Genomic DNA, 23,775 nt, shown 5'->3' with positions numbered 1-23,775 from the left:
TGCAACTTCAGTGACCTTTATTTAACCACACTTCATAATGTGTGTTTAGACAGAGTAAGCAGGAAGCAATAGTGAATTCTCATGATAAGAGTCAAACCCAAGAAAACAATGTTGGCTTGTGATGTAAGGAAATGACAACTCATTTGTGGAGAAGGCGTAGACTGTGCTGTGCACCACTGGGTCATTCTAGGATAGGCAGATGGTGAAACACAAGAACAAACAGATAGAAAATTTGCCTTAGCTTGGCCCTACCGTATTGTACAGTTCCTCTAGTCGGGAGAGGGTGAGAAACCGATGCATGCTTACTCCATTCTCAATGAGCAATTTCACAAAATCCACTCTGTCCAACACCAGGGCATCCAGCATTGCCTGCTCAAGGGATCCCACCTACAAAGGAAAGGATTCATTCAGCTTGTTCCTGGGTTTAAAGGACAGCCTTTAGATGCTACTGTCACTCTAGCATGGGGAGGGTTTGGTGTTTTGACAGAATTCCCTTAGCTTGCTAAGCTTAGAAGGGGATCATCACATTTTCAAAACTATTTTGGTTTCCCTGTTTCAAAGTATCAGTACAAAAATGAAAAGATCAGTATGCTAAGATCAATACAGTCTGATAAATTTGGATCAAGACCTATAAGCTGAAAGGTTCAGTTCTCAGGTAGCCAGTGACCAAGTCACTACCCTCGTCAGCTTTTCATTATTAGTTTCACTCTCTTGACAAACATTTTGTTTCTTTTGATTTTTCACTTTGTACTCATTCAGTCCTACCTCCTACTAAGTGAATATTGTCGCACAAGCAGCCAAAAAGAGTTTGAAACCAGGGAAGCAGAAATATTTAAACAGCATTTCCAACAAGGGCCAAATGCAACAGATAGATCACATCCATTTTACACACAGTCCAGGCTTTCTTCTGTTCTGTGGAGGTACTTTGTACCTACAGCTTTTAGCTTGTGAACTGAATTTACACAATAGATTTTACACAGATTGCCACTGTGATTTTGTGATGGAGAGAGACATCAGTAGCTGTTTGGAATCACCTAATCCAGGTTTCCCTCTTAAATCTCTGCTGCATGTGTTTTGCATGCTCATTTCCAATAGAGAACGCAAGAGAAATATTCTGGTTAACTGAAAAACTGACTAACAAGGCTCCTTTGCAAATCCCAACTTTGTGAGTAGCAAGAACTGGAGAATACATTTAAAATAAAAATTCAACAAATGTATTTAAACATAGGCAATTTTCTTTGATACAATTGCTCTGGAGGTCTCACATTGTGATAGTTTGTGTCTGATGACACCTGATAGGTATCTAACTTACATTTACTACATCATGTACTACAACATGACAGATTATCATAAGTATTAGCATACAATGTCATGTGGATGTTTAGAAAAGTTTAAAAAAAAATCTCACTTTCCCCATAACTATATTTTAATGTTTTTTTTTTTTTTGCACACAAAAGGTATGCAGCAGACACTCACTGGTAGTTTATAGAACAAATTTTAATATAGCTTAGTTTTTGTTGTTTATCTCATGGAAGGTGTGGCCAGTGGATGCGATGATCTAGATGCATCACTAAATGGCATCATTTCCTTTAAGAAGAGCAGGGCACTTTTGTGATCTATCCTGCCTTCAAGTAGCTCTGACCAGGGAAACTTGAGATGGACTTGAACATGTCTCAGTATGTTGTAAACCCCATATTAGTCTGTTTTTTTAAAAAAATGCATTCACTTTCATATCAGATTTTAAGCGTTTTCTGCAGACGATGGTATATACTGTACCGGCCACTGTTGCCCATAAATAAAGATCTGACTGCGAGCGATGTCTACTCTGTTCCAGGCCAAAGCTAGGCTCAGTTGGTCTGGAGCAGACGCATTAGCTCCTATATATAAACAGACAGGGAGAAAAAAAAAAGGCACATTTTAGACCCGGTCAATGGCCCAACACTAGAATATGAAGTCTCTTCACTTAGTCAGAACTCCCACCAATGTCAATGGCAATTGTTCCTGAGTAAGAACTTCAGAACTGGGCCCTATATTATCAAATACAACCCTTCCCCTGCAATAAAATACTTATATAGCACTTTTCACCTTTGCAAAGATTAATAAATTATGCCTCAGCACCCTTGTGAAATACAAGTACAATATCCACTCAAATAGGGACCAGAAATAGAACCCAGTTGTCCTGACTGTCTCCTGCTCCAATTGCAAGATCATATACGCAGGGGCATGTGCCCAATCTACAAACATGTCAATCTTGTACCTGCCTTGACTGATTACGTATGAAGAAGCCTCCACTTTCTATGCATAATAGTGCTGGATACCTGAGAGTTCTGTATTATAAGAAGGATTTGTATTACCCACAAAGAAAACACTGGGATTATGCCTTCTTTTACCAGTATGGATGAACAGCAAGTCCCATAGCAGAGAAATTCATATGAGCAAGCATGACATATAGCTGATAATGAAATGTAATATTACTTTCTTTAAGTAAGAGAGTATGCAGCTAAGGCTTATGAGAGGGTTGTTGTTTTTGGAAAGGCAGAGTTCTTCACTTCAGTTTTAACTGATTTTGTGGGACACTCCTGATCTGCCCCCCCCCCCTTTTTTTTAAAAAAATGTTCTGCTAAGGATTTCAGGGTTATTGAGCGGATTTGTAACCAAAAACAATATCTGAACTTCAGTAGTCACAATGAGAATTAGTATTAATGAACTGATCAGCAAAATAAATAAGAGCCCTTTGATTTTGCTGGTAGGCAGGGCCTCAATGAGGCAGCATTTTTCTATATGGGTTAATTACTGTATTGGTTCATTTTATTATCTGGCAAATGTGCTGAACACCAGGATGTGATACTTGAATGAAACAGATGGTCTCTCCAGGGCGTTCTTACTTTACATCAAAATCAGTCTGTCAGTTAGTAAACCAACTGGGCACAGGCATCTTGATTCCCTGTCTTTCATGAGAGCCATGAATGTGGAAGGAAACCTGACCCAGGCAGAGGAGTTGCTCTGAGAGCCATCATATGGTTCTTGTTGCTAGGAAACCCCTTCATTTGTCTGTCCACATCAGAGGGCTGCCTTCTTCAGTGTGTGATTGTTTAGATTATGCTGCTAATAGATCAAAGGAAAACAAAATCAAAGGTGTAGAACATTTATACAAAATAGCATATGGGCTATGGATGCAGTTTAGTCCATTTTTTTCCATGATGCACTGATTACTTTTAATAGATAAAGAAAATTCAAACAATTTAAGATTAAATTCCAAACAGCACTAAGAACAAGAAACAAAAATGTCCACTGGAGTAAGAAACATCCTTTCCAACATGTATGAAATGGGCAAAACCAAGCAAATATTTTAGAAAAGCCACTGCAATTGTGGATACAGATTCACCTATAACTCCAATAGATGCCATCTGGTTTTGGCACTCTAGGAAACTAAGAACGGCCATACTGGGTCAGACTAAAGGTCCATCTCGCCCAATATCCTGTCTTCCACCAGTGGTCAATGCCAGGTGCCCAAGAGGGAATGAACAGAACAGGTAATCATCAAGTGATCCAGGCCCTGTCACCCATTCCCATCTTCTGGCAAACAGAGGCTAGGGACACCATCCCTACCCATCCTAGCTAACAGTCATTTATGGAACTATTCTCCATGAACTTATCTAGTTCTTTTTTGAACCCTGTTATAGTCTTGGCCTTCACAACATCCTCTGGCAAGGAGTTCCACAGACTGTGCGCTGTGTGAAAAATTTAAAAATTAACCAGTTTGCCTACTCCCAAGACTGATTCTATAGGTAGGATTCCCTCATTCTCATGTGTTGCTGCAGCATAAAGAAATCAATGTCAAAGAATAAATTGGAAATGCAAAAATAGGGCACAGTAAACACAGTATCCACACCTCTCATTCATCTGCTAGTCTGGACACTAAAGGTATCACTCGTTTTGATACTATCTGTGGTGAGGTACTAGCATTTCTATTCCCTGCTGCTTCTGCTTTTATGCAGTGCCACTGACAGCTACCCCAAAGGAAGGCAAAACTTTGAATTCAGCCCACTCTAGAAAAGGGGGCCACTCCTTGGAGCTCAGAATCAAGAGTGTCAGCAGCACGTAAAGGAAAACACAGACCCATGCATACAATGGTAATCCAGAGAATAGCAACATTTGTGGCTATTACTTGGTAGTAATTTGCCTGACTGGTGAATATTGTGTCCTGGATTATTAGCATTCTCCTTAAATCAGAGTACTTACATTTCTCAGTAACAAGTTTATCTGTGAACTTCCTGTGCAAACCACATTGCATGGGTCTCTCTGCAAAGTACTCACCAAGGACCTGTTACAACAAACACTACTGAGAATAGTTTTATTGAAGCCAAGCTCCACACATGGAAGAGTTTGCAGGACAAGACCCTATATTCCCAAACAGACCCTCTGAGAGCAATTCCGGGCCCCAGGACAGCTGTGCTGCCCAGAGCGCTCTTCCGGCATGGCCAGGGTCTCCCCATGCCTGCTTGGCTGCCTTCGCTGCTGCTGGTACCACCCCGCACACGCCTAGGAGCCCAGCGGCCCTCACAGGTGATTTAAAAGGGCCCAGGGCTCCCAGTAGTGACACATGACTAACATCTGTCATGTGTGGTTCATTCTCCCTCTCATCCTCTGCTCACAGGGAAAATTATCTTTGCAGTGTGATGTTCTGTTTCGGAAGGGTTTTTGTTTTTTAATGTACACACTGCTGTGGGTTTATAGTAGAAGAGGGGAAGAAGTGGAAGGTGGTGAGGTCTATGATGGTCCTTAATTTCCATGGGAGTTAATTCCACAGTCCTAGACTGGCCCCTTGGAAAGCTCTGTCTCCAGCACAGATGAGCTTTACCTTTATGGTAGAAAATTCCATTGTGCCCAGGGAGTAGAGTTGTAAACCACAGTCCTCATCCCGGAGCTTTAGGTGATCTTTTAGATATCCTGGGTGTGGGCAACTGAGTACCTTGAAAATAAGGACTGAGACCTTGAACTCGACTTGATGATCTATGAGAAGTCAGTAGAGAAAGCAGAGGACTCCTTTGATGTGCTTATGGTAGCTTGTGTTGCTGAGGAGACACACTGCAGCATCCTGTACTAGCTGGAATTTCCTAGAGACAGAGTGCTCAGTGTAAAACCTGTGATGGATTCTCTGGGATAGTCTCTCTCTCTTTTTTTTTTTTATGTTCATCATCAAGAATCTAGAGGGGGTGCCCCCGAGACATTGCATTGTCCAGATAACCATGTCTGAAGGAGAATCCAAAAAGAATTGGAAAAAGAAAAAGAATCCTCACTTCTTCCCTCATGCTTTTCAGCACAACTTCATGTAAAACATTCTCTCTGTTCCATCATTTCATTAGAATTGAAGGGTGTTAGATTAGAAAAACAATCCACATTAACTCCTCCGTATCTTCTAGTGCATTTGTATTTTGCACAGCTCAAAGAAAATTACTGACACTTAAAAAAAATTAACAATAACAATTATATTAATAAGTAGGGGAGCAGTTAACAGATTCCCGCCTATCTCTGAAACATAATGCACTGAGCTAATGCCATGTCGTTTTGTGTCAACTGTGCAGTGATTTCATGGCTGACAGACCCATCACACTGTGCCTTCCAGGACAATCAGATGCTACACTATGGATGCTCTGTAAGCAGGAATCATGACTTATTCACAAGCTGGAAGGAGTGCACAGGCTCCAGGTTTGCATTAGCCTAGCAAATGGTTCAGTGAACATATCAGTGAATTATGTGGCAGTAATGTCATAATTAGTATATACCATACAGTGTGCCTCTTTCAAAATATTAACAGTTCAGGCGTTGAAAGGACTTGGGCAGCCCTATGTGTCCATTGGATGGAAACATGACTGTGTTGTCAACGTTCTTCAGGCGTTGCAACAGCCTTGTGATCCTGCAGGACCCAGCCTTTCTCTTATAGTGTATTATGAACTGAGGATATTTGATACACACAAAAACCAGGCATTTGTAGTACTAATCACAGGATGTTGCCTTTAACTTTCCTGTCATACTTTCTTCCTGGAAAAAGCAGCTCTAAGAGCACAAAATCAATTGCCACTGTTGTTAAAGGTAGGCAAATGTAGACTGCATGACCTGTAGCAAGAAAATTACTTACCAAAAAATCATACAACTGCAAATCTACTTCCCACACGTTCAAGTGGCTCTTGGAACAATGTGTTGTTGTAGCGCCTGGGCAATATAACCTGAAAACTGGTCTGGATACCGTTCTCTGCCTTATAGGAGATCACCTTAAAGCAAGGTGATGCTGAAGACATGATTAAGCAAAGTGCAGGTCTTTCATGGCTCTTTAGAGCAAACAAGGAAACACTCTCTCAAACACTGTACAAGCTTTTACTATGTGAAATGTTGGAGGCAAGAGAGTTTCTGCACTATAAGGAAATGTATCTGACTCCGTCTTAAAAGGCAATGAGCTGGTAGCAAGACTCACTATAGGCAAGAATTGATGCTGCTCTGCCTCCAACCCTCCTACCTTCTACCATTCCCTATGAACTCCTCATTGTGCGTGGTGGGACTATTAATTAGCATTTATATAGCACTGAACCAGTGGTGGGCAAGGGTTACAAAATCCTTCTCAATGATACTGTGACAAATCAGCCAGTAATTGCTCTCCCTTCCTTTTTTTGCTTTCTTGACATAGCTGTAAAGATGGGCCACAACTACAACCCTGTATCCAAACATCCTTGAATTTCAGGATAATTCAGGTCCAATCTTAGACAACTGAAAATTACTTTAGACTTGGAGATTTTACTTAGCTGAACACACTGATTTTAAAAAAGTCACACATTCCCTACATTTTCCTGTTCTCCTTTACGATCAAAAAAACTTCATGTTAACAAGAAGATATGTGATATAAAGTAGAATCCAGAAAATGTCTCTTCTTTCATACTCATCATAGAATATCAGGGTTGGAAGGGACCTCAGGAGGTCATCTAGTCCAACCCCCTGCTCAAAGCAGGACCAATCCCCAATTAAATCATCCCAGCCAGGGCTTTGTCAAGCCTGACCTTAAAACCTTCTAAGGAAGGAGATTCTACCACCTCCCTAGATAACGCATTCCAGTGTTTCACCACCCTCCTAGTGAAAAAGTTTTTCCTAATATCCAACCTAAACCTCCCCCACTGCAAGTTGAGACCATTACTCCTTGTCCTGTCCTCTTCTACCACTGAGAATAGTCTAGAACCATCCTCTCTGGAACCACCTCTCAGGTAGTTGAAAGCAGCTATCAAATCCCCCCTCATTCTTCTCTTCTGCAGACTAAACAATCCCAGTTCCCTCAGCCTCTCCTCATAAGTCATGTGTTCCAGACCCCTAATCATTTTTGTTGCCCTTCGCTGGACTCTCTTCAATTTATCCACATCCTTCTTGTAGTGTGGTCCCCAAAACTGGACACAGTACTCCAGATGAGGCCTCACCAATGTCGAATAGAGGGGGACGATCACGTCCCTCGATCTGCTCGCTATGCCCCTACTTATACATCCCAAAATGCCATTGGCCTTCTTGGCAACAAGGGCACACTGCTGACTCATATCCAGCTTCTCATCCACTGTCACCCCTAGGTCCTTTTCCGCAGAACTGCTGCCTAGCCATTTAGTCCCTAGTCTGTAGCTGTACATTGGGTTCTTCTGTCCTATGGTTCTATGATTCTATGTAAATAAATTATCCTCAGAGGATCAACCTCCTTTTGAGATAACAGAAAATCACTTTGAGGAAAATGCTGTCTTATACTACCAATATGGACAAAGAGGCAACACCTTTACATTTACTGAGAAAGGAGAAGATATGAATAGATGATACTTGCAAAAATGATATTCTGGACCAGACAGGACCCCTGCAGGGTATACATCCTGATCACAAACTTAGTATTACAGCAGGAGCTGGTACTGCAAATAACTTTTAAAATAGAGAATGACCCTTCCCTGGCTAATAAATCATCCTCTTTGGCTGCATAGAGAATTACATTGTAGGAGGTTGAAGTCTTTGGGGAATACATGTTGGGATTCAAACCTTGGAAAAATACCTGAAAAAAGCAGAATGTCAAGTTTAAGGAGCTGATTTGTGACCTACTAACAAACAGGGATGAAGAACTGCAGTTTCTGTGATTGCCTTAATAGCAAATGTCAAGTTTTCACACTTTAGGCAGAGTATAGTGGAAGGATCCTGTTAAAATCATTAAGAACAGAATAAAATTTTGAAATCATGTATTTCCTGGGTTTGGGATTTTTATTTATTTAAGCAAGGGATGATTTTTGGTTTCTTTGGACCAACTTCTTTTCCTTAATTCTGTGTGAAAATGTCCATAATGCCTTGAGGTTTTAACTACACTTATTACTATGGAGTAGCAGCAAAACATTCATGTTAACCACAAACCAAATGGCATCTGTGTTAAAAATAAAGAGAGATACAGAAATGTTATTAGAAAAGCTTTTGGTTGGTGGCTTCTATTTTTTTTTTTTTTTAAACATAAAAGAAAAATCTACCACTGTCATAAGAAAATGTCTGCTCGTTTTCTTGGTCGGCAGTCACCAACTCAGAGTAGTATTTTTACAGTCACACATTTGCACGTGCTCAGTGCTCTGGTGTTTAAATAGTAAAATTATTTAAACAGAACATTGCTAGTTTACTGTTCTGTGCAGACTTTTCTTACACGTTTGGAAGGAAAAAAACGGTTACTTACTTTCTCGTAACTGTTGTTCTTCGAGATATGTTGTGAATGTCCATTCCACATTAGGTGTGCGCATGCCGCGTGCTCGAGTGTCGGAAACTTTTTCCCGTAGCAGCTCCCGGTGGGCCGGCGGGCCCCCCGAGTGGCACCCCTGCGCCCCACATATATACCCCCGCCGGCCTGACCCCCTCCAGTTCCTTCTTGCCTGCGACTCTGACAGAGGGGTAGGAGGGTGGGTGGTGGAATGGACGTGAACACCACATCTCGAAGAACAACAGTTATGAGAAAGCAAGTAACCGTTTTTTCTTCTTTGAGTGCTTGTTCATGTCCATTCCACATTAGGTGATTTACAAGCTTACCTCTGGTGGAGGGTAGGAGTCACAGAACAACTGCTCGGAGGACTGCTCTGCCAACTGCCGCGTCCTCTCTGGCCTGCTGGTTGACCTCATAGTAGGTCGTGAAGGTGTGCACCGAGGACCAGGTGGCTGCTCTGCAGATCTTCTGGATCGGGACCTGTGCCAGGAACGCCGCGGAAGTCGCTTGCGCCCTGGTTGAGTGGGCCGTGACCGTGGGGGCCAGAATACCTGCGAGCTCATAGCACTCCCGGATGCAGCTTGTAATCCAAGACAAAATCCGCTGCGCCGACACTGGGAGGCCTTTTAACCTCTCGGCCACAGCCACAAACAGCTGCGTGGATTTGCAAAAGGGCTTGGTGAGCTCCAAATAGAACGCTAGCGCTCGACGCACATCCAAGGCGTGCAAAGCTGCGGTGATTCGGGTCCGTATGGGGTTTCGGGAAGAACACCGGCAGATAAATGTCCTGGCCCAGATGGAATTGGGACACCACCTCAGGGAGGAACTTGGGGTGCGGCCGGAGCTGCACCTTGTCCTTGTGAAATACTGTGTATGGTGGCTCAGAGGTGAGGGCCCTCAGTTCGGACACCCTTCTGGCCGAGGTAATGGCAACCAGAAATGCCATCTTCCAGGAAAGGTGGAGGAGAGAATAGGTAGCGAGGGGCTTGAATGGGGGTCCCATGAGTTTAGAAAGGACCAGGTTAAGGTTCCATGGAGGGACTGGGGGGCGTCCAACCCTTTAAGGAACTGCCCCACCATTGGATGGGAAAACACCGAGCCCCCCGAGAACCCCGGATGGAAGGCGGAGATGGCCGCCAGGTGCACTCTGAGTGAGGACGGGGCTAGCCCTTGCTGCTTGAGCAGGAGGTACTCCAGAATGGCCTGCACCGGGGCCTGGCCCGGCTGCACCTGTAGGGGTTCACACCAACACAAGAACCTTTTCCACTTGACACTAAGTTCAAACGGGGGGAGCGATGTGTACCAGTGTTGGCGGGCCCAGGCTGGGGCGATGAGGATCACTGCTGCCCTGTCCCTGCGCACCTTGAGCAGGACCTTGTGCACCAAGGGGAGTGGGGGGTAGGCATACATCAAGCCCCCTCTCCATGGGATTGCAAACGTTTCCGTGAGTGAGCCCGGGCTGCGGCTCTGGAATGAACAGAACCGTGGGCACTGGGCGTTGGCACTGGTGGCAAACAGATCTACCCATGGAAACCCCCACCTGTGGAAGAGCGAAAGCACGACGTCTGCCCTGAGCGTCCACTCGTGCATACGGTACGATCTACTGAGGGAGTCCGCCAGCTCGTTCCGCACCCCCAGGAGATAGGATGCCTCGAGGTGAATCACATGAGCTATGCAAAGGTCCCAGAGGAGGAGAGCCTCGCGACAGAGTGGCGAGGAACGAACCCCGCCCTGCTTGTTTATATAAAACATGGCAGTAGTGTTGTCTGTCAGAACTGTCACGCTCAGAGTGGCGTGAAAGGTCTGGTAGGCGAGACGAACCGCCCTGAGCTCCTTCACGTTGATATGGAGCAACCGCTCTGCCTTGGACCACAACCCCTGCATCATGAGGTCCCCCAGGTGAGCTCTCCATCCGTGGTCTGACGCATCCGTCACCAGCGTCAGGTCGGGAAGTGGGGCGGCAAAGGGGATGCCTTCGCAAACCACAGGCTGGGACTGCCACCACAGCAGGGAGTCCAGCACATCCCTTGGGGCTGTCACTACTAAGTCCAGGGGGTCCCTGCCTGGGCGGTACACACGAGTGAGCCACGCCTGCAGAGTCCTGAGTCTCAGTCTGGCATGCCTGACCACGTGCGTGCATGCTGCCATGTGGCCCAGCAACCGCAGGCAGCACCTGGCCATTGTTGTTGGAAACTGGCACAGGGAGGCCACTGCTTGTTGGATAGCCCGGAATCGGGATACCGGAAGGCTTGCCCTGGTCTACACCGTGTCCAGGACTGCCCCAATGAATTCCACTCTCCGCATGCGGACGAGCATGGACTTGGGGATGTTGAGCAGGAGCCCCAGCTCGTGGAACAATCTCAGGGCCACCTCCACATGGCCCCGCACCTCTGCCTCGGATCGGATCCACCAGGAGCCAGTCGTCGAGGTACGGGTACACCCGGATTCTCTGCCTCTGTAAGAAGGCCGCCACCAACGCCATGCACTTCATGAACACCCTTGGGGCCACGGCTAGACCAAACGGGATAACTGCAAACTGATAATGTTCTCGGCCCACAGTGAAGCATAGGAACCACCGATGTGCTGGGAAAATGACGATATGAAAGTACGCATCCTTCATGTCTAGGGCAGCGTACCAGTCCCCTGGATCCAGAGAAGGGATGATGGTGCCCAGAGAAACCATGTGGAACTGGTCCTTGACCAGGAATTTGTTGAGCCTGCGCAGGTCTTGGGCCTAGACCTGCCTCGCCTATAGTAAGGCTCATGCCTATGCTGAGGCTGGTACTGGCATTGAGGGGGAGGCTGGTACTGGCATTGAGGGGGAGGATCTCCCCATACTTCTCTCTGCTTTATAACCTATGTCACAGTCACTATTCTTCATCTTTTGATTCTCACAACATGCCAGTCCATCAACCAAAGGAGGAGCTATTGATCATATAAGGCATTCATCTCCCTGGTGGGGCTGAGTGTTCTTCTTTCCCCACAAGCCCATATTCTTTCAGCCTGCAGGGCAAGAGACCGGGGGAAACTCAGCCCTGGAATAAGCAGACACAATTCCCATTAACTTAAATGAAAGCTGCACTTTGTTAGTCCAACACATCCAAGTCTCCCACATGGCAGTGCACTCTGCCAAATCCAGAAAATAGGGGTGGGAGCAGCTTGCTGACAATTGTAGAAAACTTTCCTAGGCAGCAGAATGGCACTGCCAAAATACCATCTAACCTTCCGGTCCTTAATTCAGCACAGTGATTTAACTGGCCTCATTATCTGTTAAGGGGGAACACATTGCTAGGACTCCAAGCAAACATAAGACCATAAAAAAGATGTTATCACATTTCATTGTTTTTTCAAACCATTTCTGATAGGAACAGAAAAACATTGGGAAAGGTTCATTATTATCTGCATACTAGGACTGTATAACACACTAGGGCTGTATAACATATGCACCCCATCCTGCACACCATATGCACATACATCTCTTATTAGGCTCCTTGAATTTTAATGCTATATAAATGACAGCTCATATGGTGTGTGAGAGAGAGAGAAACATGGACCCTCTTCACAACGGACTCAGAAATTGACTTGTATATTTGAAGTTTGTAGCAAGTGAGATGGCAGAAATGGATGGATCTAGACTGTTCTCAGTGGTAGCAGATGACAGAACAAGGAGTAATGGTCTCAAGTTGCAGTGCGGGAGGTTTAGGTTGGATATTAGGAAGAACTTTTTCACTAGGAGGGTGGTGAAGCACTGGAATGCGTTACCTAGGGAGGTGGTGGAATCTCCTTCCTTTGAGGTTTTTAAAGTCAGGCTTGACAAACCCCTGGCTGGGATGATTTAGTTGGGGATTGGTCCTGCTTTGAGCAGGACTAGATGACCTCCTGACATCCCTTCCAACCCTGATATTCTATGATTCTATGAAATGCTGGTACTGGGGAACACGGTAATACCCTGTGTGCTGTTTATATATGGCAGTCACAGTTCATGCCATAAATATTTCCAGGATTATTCTTAAAATAACTGCTTGATGTTTAAAAATATTATTCCATTTTTCAGCCAATACAGTTTGTAATAAAGAATTGAGTGACAACAGTTGTAGATACTTATTTGTACTCCCTATTTTTTACAAAAAATGGGATATTTGTAAACAGAGAGCTGGATTCCGCAAACACAAGTTCAGGTGAATAACACTTAATCATGCAAGTAATTCTATTTTGCCACACAATTCCAGTTTGGTTAAATTAGTTTTGTGTCTGCAAGCAGATCTTACTCAGTAGCAATCTACCTGTACCTTTTGGATGCATCATACCTTGAAATCTGTAGAATGACTCATGTGAGTTAGGACTAATTGTATGAGTGTCTGTGTCAAGGTTCCTTCCCCACTCTGAACTCTAGGGTACAGATGTGGGGATCTGCATGAAAGACCGCCTAAGCTTATTCTTACAAGCTTAGGTTAAAAACTTCCCCAAAGTACAAACTTTGCCTTGTCCTTGAACAGTATGCTGCCACCACCAAGCGTTTTAAACAAAGAACAGGGAAAGAGACCACTTGGAGACATCTTCCCCCAAAATATCCCCCCCCAAGCCCTACATCCTCTTTCCTGGGGAAGGCTTGATAATAATCCTCACTAATTGGTACAGGTGAACACAGACCCAAACCCTCGGATCTTAAGAACAATGAAAAAGCAATCAGGTTCTTAAAAGAAGAATTTTAATTAAAGAAAAGGTAAAAAAACACCTCTATAAAATCTGGATGGTAAATACCTTCCAGGGTAATCAGATTCAAAACATAGAGAATCCCTCTCGGTAAAACCTTAAGTTACAAAAAGACACAAAAACAGGAATACACATTTCCTCCAGCACAGCTTATTTTACAAGCCATTAAACAAAAGAAAATCTAACGCATTTTCTAGCTAGTTTACTTACTAACTTTACAGGAGTTGTAAAGCTTGCATTCCTGATCTGTTCCCAGCAAAAGCATCACACAGACAGACAAAACCCTTCATCCCCTCCCCCCCACTCCAGATTTGAAAGTATCTTGTCCCCTTATCGGTCATTTTGGGTCAGGTGTCAGCGAGGTTACCTTAGCTTCTTAACCCTTTACAGGTGAAAGGGTTTTGCCTCCGGCCAGGAGGGATTTGATAGCACTGTATACAGAAAGGTGGTTACCCTTCCCTTTATATTTATGACAGTCTGTAAGAAGGGATCCAAAGTAAATCAAAATGTGAAAAGATTTTAAAAGCAAATAAAAAGCTGATTTGTCATAATGCAATCTTTTAAGATTACTGAATAGAAGAACAGACTTAGATTATTATGGGGCTACAGACAGATTAAGCAAATTGTGGAGTTTTCCAAGTACATGATCTTTACCTATATAAGTAGCCCAGATCTCACTTACACTTGTCTCAGTTGGGAGTAATTCCACTAAGAATCTAGCCCAGTATCTCCCTGCTGTATCTTATTTGCCTTCAGAAGATCACCAAAGTTAGAGATAAAGATGTAGAGTAGTTTCTTCTTAAAATATTCCCAATTTTACCTAAGATAAGCATATGAGGTTACCTTTATTTGTAGTATCCACTTGTACTCCTTGCTACTAAATTATAAGTAAGGCTACGGTTATGTCACAGAGGTCACTGAATCCGTAACTTCCAGAGACCTCCCTGACATTTTCTGCTTTAGCCCCTGGCGCTGCGGGACCAGAGCTGGCAGTCAGCAGGGCCCCAGCAGGGTTTTTGTTTCAGCAACAGGGGTCCCCCTGCAGGGGTGGGGGTCCAGGGACAGACAGGCTCCTCAGGGGGCCCTACTCAGGGTTCCAGCGACCGGAGACAGCCTTGCAGGGGGGAGAGGGGGAAGAGAACCCTGCAGCTCCCAGCCACCACGGTGGTGGGGTAAACCATGGAGCCGCAGCAGCAAAAGACACACACAAGTCACGGCTTCCATGAGTATTTGTTTATTGCCTGTGATCTGTCTGTGACTTTTGCTAAAAATAACCTTGACAAAATCTTAGCCTTAATTATAAGGAAGACTCTGAATACTGCAAATACTATGGCTATGTACCCTTAACACTGACTGTTATCTAAAGTAACCGGTAAGATTTTAAGGGTCACCACTGTATTATAGCATGTCATCCAGTCCATCATTCTGCTGGTTCCCCAGAGTGCATGAATAACACACACAAAAGACAGATGGCTGCTTGCAGACTGATCTTTGACAACTTTTGATAGAGAGACTATGTCATTTGATGAATTACTTGGTGATTCATCATAATATAATAAAGAAGCATACACAACCATACAGTACATCTCACCTATAATTGTATAACAATGCACCACAAATTCTTTTTTGTTAAAATTGTTTGGGTCTACTTTTTTTTGGGCCAATCAGCTATTGTTTAAGAATGGATTACAAACACTAATTTACAACAGACCATTATAAATTGAGACAAAATATCAAGTATGTTTTACAGAGCATGGAAATGCCTGCATTGTAAGTGACCTTAAATAGTCTCTCTTTAAGTCCTGGTCTACACTACGAGTTTAGGTTGAATTTAGCAGTGTTAGATCGATTTAACCCTGCACCCATCCACACGACGAAGCCCTTTTTTTCAACTTAAAGGACTCTTAAAATCGATTTCCTTACTCCACCCCCGACAAGGGGATTAGCGCTGAAATCAGCCTTGCCGGGTCGAATTTGGGGTACTGTGGATGCAATTAGACGGTATTGGCCTCCAGGAGCTATCCCAGAGTGCTCCATTGCGACCGCTCTGGACAGCACTCTCAACTCAGATGCACTGGCCAGGTAGACAGAAAAGGCCCGCGAACTTTTGAATTTCAATTTCCTGTTTGGCCAGCGTGGCAAGCTGCAGGTGACCATGCAGAGCTCATCAGCAGAGGTGACCATGATGGAGTCCCAGAATCGCAAAAGAGCTCCAGCATGGACCGAGGTACGGGAGGTACGGGATCTGATCGCTGTATGGGGAGAGGAATCCGTGATATCAGAACTACGTTCCAGTTTTCGAAATGCCAAAACATTTGTCAAAATTTCCCAGGGCATGAAGGACAGAGGCCACAACAGGGACCCGAAGCAGTGCTGCGTGAAACTTAAGGAGCTGAGGCAAGTCTACCAGAAAACCAGAGAGGCGAACGGCCGCTCCGGGTCAGAACCCAAAACATGCCGCTTCTATGATGAGGTGCATGCCATTTTAGGGGGTTCAGCCACCACTACCCCAGCTATATTGTTTGACTCCTTCAATGGAGACTGAGGCAACACGGAAGCAGGTTTTGGGGATGAGGAAGATGATGATGATGAGGTTGTAGATAGCTCACAGCAAGCAAGCGGAGAAACTGGTTTTCCCGACAGCCTGGAACGGTTTCTCACCCTGGACCCAGTAGCCCCCGAACCCATCCAAGGCTGCCTCCTGGACCTGACAGGCAGAGAAGGGACCTCTGGTGATGTACCCTTTTAAATACTATACATGGTTTAAAAGCAAGCATGTTTAATGATTAATTTGCTCTGGCATTTGCGGCTCTCTTGGATGTACTCCCAAAGCCTTTGCAAAAGGTTTCTGGGGAGGGCAGCCTTATTCCATCCACCCTGGTAGGACACTTTACCACTCCAGGCCAGTAGCACGTACTTGGGAATCACTGTAGAACAAAGCATTGCAGTATATGTTTGCTGGCGTTCAAACAACATCTGTTCTTTATCTCTCTGTGTTATCCTCAGGAGAGTGATATCATTCATGGTCACCTGGTTGAAATAGGGTGCTTTTCTTAAGGGGACATTCAGAGGTGCCCATTCCTGCTGGGCTGTTTGCCTGTGGCTGAACAGAAATGTTCCCTGCTGTTAGCCATGGGGAGGGGGGAGGGGCTAGCCACTCGCTGGGGGAGGCAAAATGCGACCTTGTAATGAAAGCACATGTGCTATGTATGTAATGTTAACAGCAAGGTTTACCCTGAAAGAGTGTACCCATTGTTCTATAAAATGTGTCTTTTTAAATACCACTGTCCCTTTTTTTTCCTCTACCAGCTGCATGTGTTTCAAGGATCACAGGATCTTCTCCTTCCCAGAGGCTAGCGAAGATTAGAAGGCAAAAAAACCGCACTCGCAATGAAATGTTCTCTGAGCTCATGCTGTCCTCCCACACTGACAGAGCACAGATGAATGCGTGGAGGCGGACAATGTCAGAGTGCAGGAAAGCACAAAGTGACCAGAAGGAAAGGTGGTGGGCTGAAGAAGTGGCGGGCTGAAGAGAGGGCTGAAGCTGAAAGGTGGTGGCAGCGTGATGAGAGGAGGCAGGATTCAATGCTGAGGCTGCTGGAGGATCAAACTAATATGCTCCAGCGTATGGTTGAGCTGCAGAAAAGGCAGCAGGAGCACAGACCGCCGCTACAGCCCCGTGTAACCAAGCGCCCTCCTCCCCAAGTTCCGTAGCCTCCTCACCCAGACACCCAAGAACGCGGTGGGGGGGCATCCGGCCACCCAGCCACTCCACCCCAGAGGATTGCCCAAGCAATAGAAGGCTGGCATTCAATAAGTTTTAAAGTTTTAAACTTTTAAAGTGCTGTGTGGCCTTGTCCTTCCCTCCTCCCCCACCCCTCCTGCGCTACCTTGGCAGTCATCCCCCTATTTGTGTGATGAATTAATAAAGAATGCATGAATGTGAAGCAACAATGACTTTATTGCCTCTGCAAGCGGTGATCGAAGGGAGGAGGGGAGGGTGGTTAGCTTACAGGGAAGTAGAGTGAACCAAGGGGCGGGGGGTTTCATCAAGGAGAAACAAACAGAACTTTCGCACCGTAGCCTGGCCAGTCATGACACTGGTTTTCAAAGCTTCTCTGATGCGCACCGTGCCCTCCTGTGCTCTTCTAACTGCCCTGGTGTCTGGCTGCGCGTAACCAGCAGCCAGGCGATTTGCCTCAACCTCCCACCCCGCCATAAACGTCTCCCCCTTACTCTCACAGATATTGTGGAGCACACAGCAAGCAGTAATAACAGTGGGAATATTGGTTTCGCTGAGGTCTAAGCGAGTCAGTAAACTGCACCAGCGCGCCTTTAAACATCCAAATGCACATTCTACCACCATTCTGCACTTGCTCAACCTGTCGTTGAACAGCTCCTGACTACTGTCCAGGCTGCCTGTGTATGGCTTCATGAGCCATGGCATTAAGGGGTAGGCTGGGTCCCCAAGGATACATATAGGCATTTCAACATCCCCAGCGGTTATTTTCTGGTCTGGGAATAAAGTCCCTTCCTGCAGCTTTTGAAACAGACCAGAGTTCCTGAAGATGCGAGCGTCATGTACCTTTCCCGGCCATCCCACGTTGATGTTGGTGAAATGTCCCTTGTGATCCACCAGTGCTTGCAGCACTATTGAAAAGTACCCCTTGCATTTATGTACTCGCCAGCTTGGTGCTCCGGTGCCGAGATAGGGATATGGTTTCCGTCTATGGTCCCACCACAGTTAGGGAATCCCATTGCAGCAAAGCCATCCACTATGACCTGCACATTTCCCAGGGTCACTACCCTTGATATCAGCAGATCTTTGATTGCGTTGGCTACTTGCATCACAGCAGCCCCCACAGTAGATTTGCCCACTCCAAATTGATTCCCGACTGACCGGTAGCTGTCTGGCATTGCAAGCTTCCACAGGGCTATTGCCACTTGCTTCTCAACTGCGAGGGCTGCTCTCATCTTGGTATTCATGCGCCTTAGGGCAGGGGAAAGCAAGTCACAAGGTTCCATGAAAGTGCCCTTACGCATGCGAAAGTTTTGCAGACACTGGGAATCGTCCCAGACCTGCAACACTATGCAGTCCCACCAGTCTGTGCTTGTTTCCCAAGCCCAGAATCAGCATTCCACCACATGAACCTGCCCCATTAGCACCATGATGCCCGCATTGCCAGGGCCCATGCTTTGTGAGAAGTCTGTGTCCATGTCCTCATCACTCTCATCATCGTGCTGACGTTGCCTACTCGCCCGGTTTCGCTTTGCCAGGTTCTGGTGCTGCATATACTGCTGGATAATGCGTGTGGCGTTTAATGTGCTCCTAATTGCCAAAGTGATCTGAGCGGGCTCCATGCTTGCCGTGGCATGGCGTCTGCACAGAAAAAAGGCACGGAACGATTGTCTGCAGTTGCCCTGATGGAGGGAGGAGCAACTGATGACATGGCTTACGGGTTGGCTTACAGGGAATTAAAATCAACAACGGGGGTAGCTTTGCGAGAAACAGAATGGCTCCCTCAAGGATAGAACTCAAAACTGGGTTTAGCAGGCCATTGATATCACGGAGGGAGGGAGGAGAAAATGAATACAAAACAAATCTGGTCTATTTCTTGTTTTGAGCCACTTCATCTAACTTTATACATCTTGCTGGCAGCAGACTGTGCAGTATGACCGCTAGCCATCGTCATCTCCTGGGTGCTCGGCAGAAGACGGTGCAGTATGACTGCTGGCTATCGTCTTCTGCTGGCTGCTGATTAAAAGACAGTGCACTGGCGGTAGGACTCAATCGCCATGAGATGAAACTTAAAGGGGAAATGACCTGGCTGAGTCACTCCCATGTTTGCCCAGGTGCCCCTGACCTCATCGAGGTCGGTTAAAAGAGCACCTTGGACTATGTTGACAACGGCTATCAGTCATACTGCACTGTCTGCTGCCAAAAGGCAATAAACTGCTGCTGTGTAGCAATGCAGTGCCGCATCTGCCAGCACCCAGGAGACATACGGTGACGGTTAGCTGAGCGGGCTCCATGCTTGCCGTGGTATGGCGTCTGCACAGGTAACTCAAGAAAAAGGGCGCAAAACGATTGTCTGCCCTTGCTTTCACGGAAGGAGGGAGGGAAGGGGGGCCTGACGATATGTACCCAGAACCACCTGCGACAATGTTTTAGCCCCATCAGGCACTGGGATTTCTACCCAGAATTCAAATGGGCATCAGAGACTGCGGGACAGCTACCCACAGTGCAACGCTCCGGAAGTCAACAGTTGCCTCGGTACTGTGGACACACTCCGCCGACTACATGCACTTAGAGCATTTGTGTGGGGACACACACAATCGACTGTATAAAAACGCTTTCTACGAAACCGACTTCTATAAATTCGACCTAATTTCGTAGTGTAGACATACCCTAAGTTTCTTTAGGTCTCTGTTTCCTTGCACACTGATGTTTCTTCTGACACAGTACTGTTGGTTAAAATTAAGGAATCAAGGAGAAGAAATGGGATGTTTTTAAATGTTAATGCATGCATTGGATTGTGCAGTCTGAGAAATAGTTGAAGCATCAAGTACTTATTGTTTCCTCCTGTAATTTACCATTTAGATACTTTATACGCTGTCAATAAATGCAGGGTTGCAGTACATCAGAGACAGAGTTAAACCATTTGGATTTTTCATGGACTCACTGTGCAGTGAAACTCTATTACCTTTTAGTAATGCTGTCAGGATAGCTAAATCAATGTCCTGGTGTCCCTCTGATCCCATTCGAAATACTGTAATCTGTAATTTTAGAAGACAATGCCACCGTCAGAAACTTGTTCAGTTTTTGCTCACATAGAAATTAAATCAGTGCAGCAACATTTGATCTCAAAAGACCACAATGGCTGCAAAGTGATTATCTAACCATAGTCATAGAGCAGTAAGTATATTAGATGGCATTAACACGAATAGGATTTCTGTGCCATATAATTCACCACAGTAAATGGCATTAATGACCATACAGCAGAACCTAGCCAGAATCTTTTGAGCAAGAACTACAGGGCCAAAATTAAGGAGGAAATTATATCCTTCTGTTAAATTCAAATTAGATTTAATTTGTCAAATTTATTACTGAACTGGAGTTAATCAGGGATGAATTTGGTCCAGTAGGCTTATCAGCAGAGGACAGAATTGATGGAGAATGACCCTTGATGTTTACCATTCAAACCACAATCCTACTCAGCACCATGATTTCAGACTGCAGCAAATTAGTTACATATACTCCAGATTACACATTATAAAGCACAAATAAGATTTAGAATGAGTTCTGAGGTAGGCTTGGTCATGTGCTTTCACTATCCCAGCCATAAAAAATGGAAACTTCTCAAGTGGATATGAGACTGAGTGGCTGCTGGTGACGAGGCATTAATATCTTGTAATGAACTAATGCAATTCCATCACTGAATAGTGATAGAGCTGGACCCTTCTTTTAGGCCAATTAAGTCCTAGTTAAGACTTGGGTTAAACATTTACAAATGTAAACTCTCTTGCTCTCTCCTTGCTAGGAAGAGTAAAACGCTCGCTCCCCCCCCCCCCCGCCCGCCAGTTGTGATAAGAGCAGCAACAAGCACTTCATCTTGTGTGCCATTTATCTACTAACACATTAGATGTCATAGCATCAGTTTTATGTCAACTTTTTCCAATCCCCTGTAGCAACTGACATTGGGTACCTCCTCCAAAAAGCTGTTCATTTGTCATCACTCAGTTCCCTTGAAGGGTACCATATTGTGTTGCGACACTGATCCAAACTAAATCTCTCAACCTCTCCCTCTTCTTCCCTATCTACACTGGCAATTGAACAACAAAACTTTTGTCTGTCAGAGGCGTTAAAACCCCTTCCCCGCAAAAGACAAAAAGTTTTGCTGCGTTGTCAGCAGGAAAGCGCTGCAAATGCGTTTGTAGGGGGTGGAAGTTTTTTGTCGGCAGGAGAGCCAATAAACAGCGGCTACACTGCATGACTTTTAGCGGCACAGCTGTAATGACACAGCCATGTTGCTAAAAGCTGTGTAGTGTAGACATAGCCTCAGTGTCACCTTGTCTCCCTGTTACAGCTCACTGACAACTCCCATGACAGTTCCTGATAGCTCACCCCCTGTTAAGGGTCCCTAATAAACAGTCCAGATTTAACTGTGGGCTCTTGCTAACTGCGATAATTGATCCTGAAATCTCTTATGCATCTGTGTAGCTCTAGGTTCAGTGCCTACAATATGAAAGCTAGTGGTATAAATTTGCCTCTTAATTCTTGAGAGTGACTACTGCTCTCATATAAAGAGAGGAGTTAAAATAGGGCTGTATTGTGGGCAGACACTGTGAAAGCTTCCTCAAGCAGTTCTGTCTATGCATCTCACTTCTGTTATTCCAGTCCTGAATTCCCAACTACTTTTGCCAAATGGACAACAATTATGTCCTTTGACGGGTGTCTTAAGAAGTGTTTAAACTCAGGTCTGTCCTTGCTGACGATCTGTTTTAAAGTGGCCAAAGGATAACGTTTGAATAGTTGTGACTCTGGCGGAATTAAATGTCAGAAAGCTGGGCTACTATGTGTAGAGTCATTACAGAACCAAGACGACTTTTTTTTAACCAATGTCAGCAGTTTGTCGTCATCAAACCAGGTGGCTTCAGATTAAATTTTTCCTGAGGTAATAATTATAGGTTTGAAGAAAAAAGCTTTTGGTTTGGAGCAATATTTTATACATCTATATTGAAAAATAGACCAGCAATATGTGAAAAACTGTCAGTAGCACAGATGACTTTTGTACCCTGCTGTAGTGTGATTTCTGTTGAGCTGCTGTAATTCTTAGGCTGTTAATTAAAGAACAGGGCTGCATGTTCCTGTCAGCTTTTATTTGGAATACATCTGCACCTGTCACTCCTTTGTTTTTTATCACCTCTCTCAGAGATACAATAAAAAGGATAACGAAGCCACACAAAATAATACCTGGAAGAGACAGGGAGGTGAGAGGTAAGGGAGGCATGCCTGGGTGGGAATCAGGAGTTGCCCTAATACCCATGACTAAGGGCTGTTTTCACCTTCTCAGAGATAAAGGATGAGGTTGTCAAAGATGAACTGCACTGTTGTTTCCAGGTTTATATTTGTTTAGAGTGGCTGTGAAGAGAGAGTAGTCATAAATTAGGGATTTTTACATATGCTTTGCAGGGCTATGGATTGTTTAGATGTACATCAATTCCCACACTCACAGGGATGAGCATGTAGGGCCAAATCCTGAAATCCTTACTCAGGCAAAACTCTCACTGAGCCTGAGAGGTGCAAAGCCCCTATAACACCGACTGAAATAAATCTGAGTTACTCTTGTTGAGCACCTTTCTGAAACAGGCCATTGACTAGGAATCGTCTTTAAAAGACCTGTCAAATGTTATTAAAGAGCAACCGCATGTAAAGGTCATTTGAGGAGCACACTTCCTGGACACTACAGTGCTAATAAACAATGGTCACATAAACACCACCCTATACCGGAAACCTACTGACCGCTATTCCTACCTGCATGCCTCCAGCTTTCACCCTGACCACACCACACGATCCATCGTCTACAGCCAAGCTCTGCGATACAACCGCATTTGCTCCAACCCCTCAGACAGAGACAAACACCTACAAGATCTCTGTCAAGCTTTCTTACAACTACAATACCCACCTGCGGAAGTAAAGAAACAGATTGATAGAGCCAGAAGAGTTCCCAGAAGTTACCTACTACAGGACAGGCCTAACAAAGAAAATAACAGAACGCCACTAGCCGTCACCTTCAGCCCCCAACTAAAACCCCTCCAACGCATTATTAAGGATCTACAACCTATCCTAAAGGATGACCCAACACTCTCACAAATCTTGGGAGACAGGCCAGTCCTTGCCTACAGACAGCCCCGCAACCTGAAGCAAATACTCACCAACAACCACATACCACACAACAGAACCACTAACCCAGGAACTTATCCTTGCAACAAAGCCCGTTGCCAATTGTGCCCACATATCTATTCAGGGGACACCATCACAGGGCCTAATAACATCAGCCACACTATCAGAGGCTCGTTCACCTGCACATCCACCAATGTGATTTATGCCATCATGTGCCAGCAATGCCCCTCTGCCATGTACATTGGTCAAACTGGACAGTCTCTACGTAAAAGAATAAATGGACACAAATCAGATGTCAAGAATTATAACATTCATAAACCAGTCGGAGAACACTTCAATCTCTCTGGTCACGCAATCACAGACATGAAGGTCGCTATCTTAAAACAAAAAAACTTCAAATCCAGACTCCAGCGAGAAA

The 23,775-nt window shown here is 45.0% G+C and overlaps 1 protein-coding gene across 6 annotated transcripts in view; it reads right to left on the bottom strand.

The window, feature by feature from the left end:
* The window catches only part of TRPM3 (transient receptor potential cation channel subfamily M member 3), a 612,909-nt gene that overhangs the window by 69,255 nt on the left and 519,879 nt on the right, over nt 1-23,775 (bottom strand). For all 6 annotated transcript variants that reach the window (XM_077816402.1, XM_077816403.1, XM_077816404.1 and 3 more), the window contains exons 9-11: nt 20,158-20,230; nt 1,777-1,877; nt 253-387 (exon numbers count right to left, since the gene is read on the bottom strand). In XM_077816402.1, the coding sequence (XP_077672528.1) occupies nt 253-387; nt 1,777-1,877; nt 20,158-20,230 (309 nt within the window). The remainder of the gene's footprint in view (nt 1-252; nt 388-1,776; nt 1,878-20,157; nt 20,231-23,775) is intronic.

This window comes from Eretmochelys imbricata, chromosome 5 (assembly GCF_965152235.1).
Source record: "Eretmochelys imbricata isolate rEreImb1 chromosome 5, rEreImb1.hap1, whole genome shotgun sequence".
Taxonomy (NCBI): Eukaryota; Metazoa; Chordata; order Testudines; family Cheloniidae; genus Eretmochelys; species Eretmochelys imbricata.
This window is presented reverse-complemented; position numbering and strand designations above follow the sequence as displayed.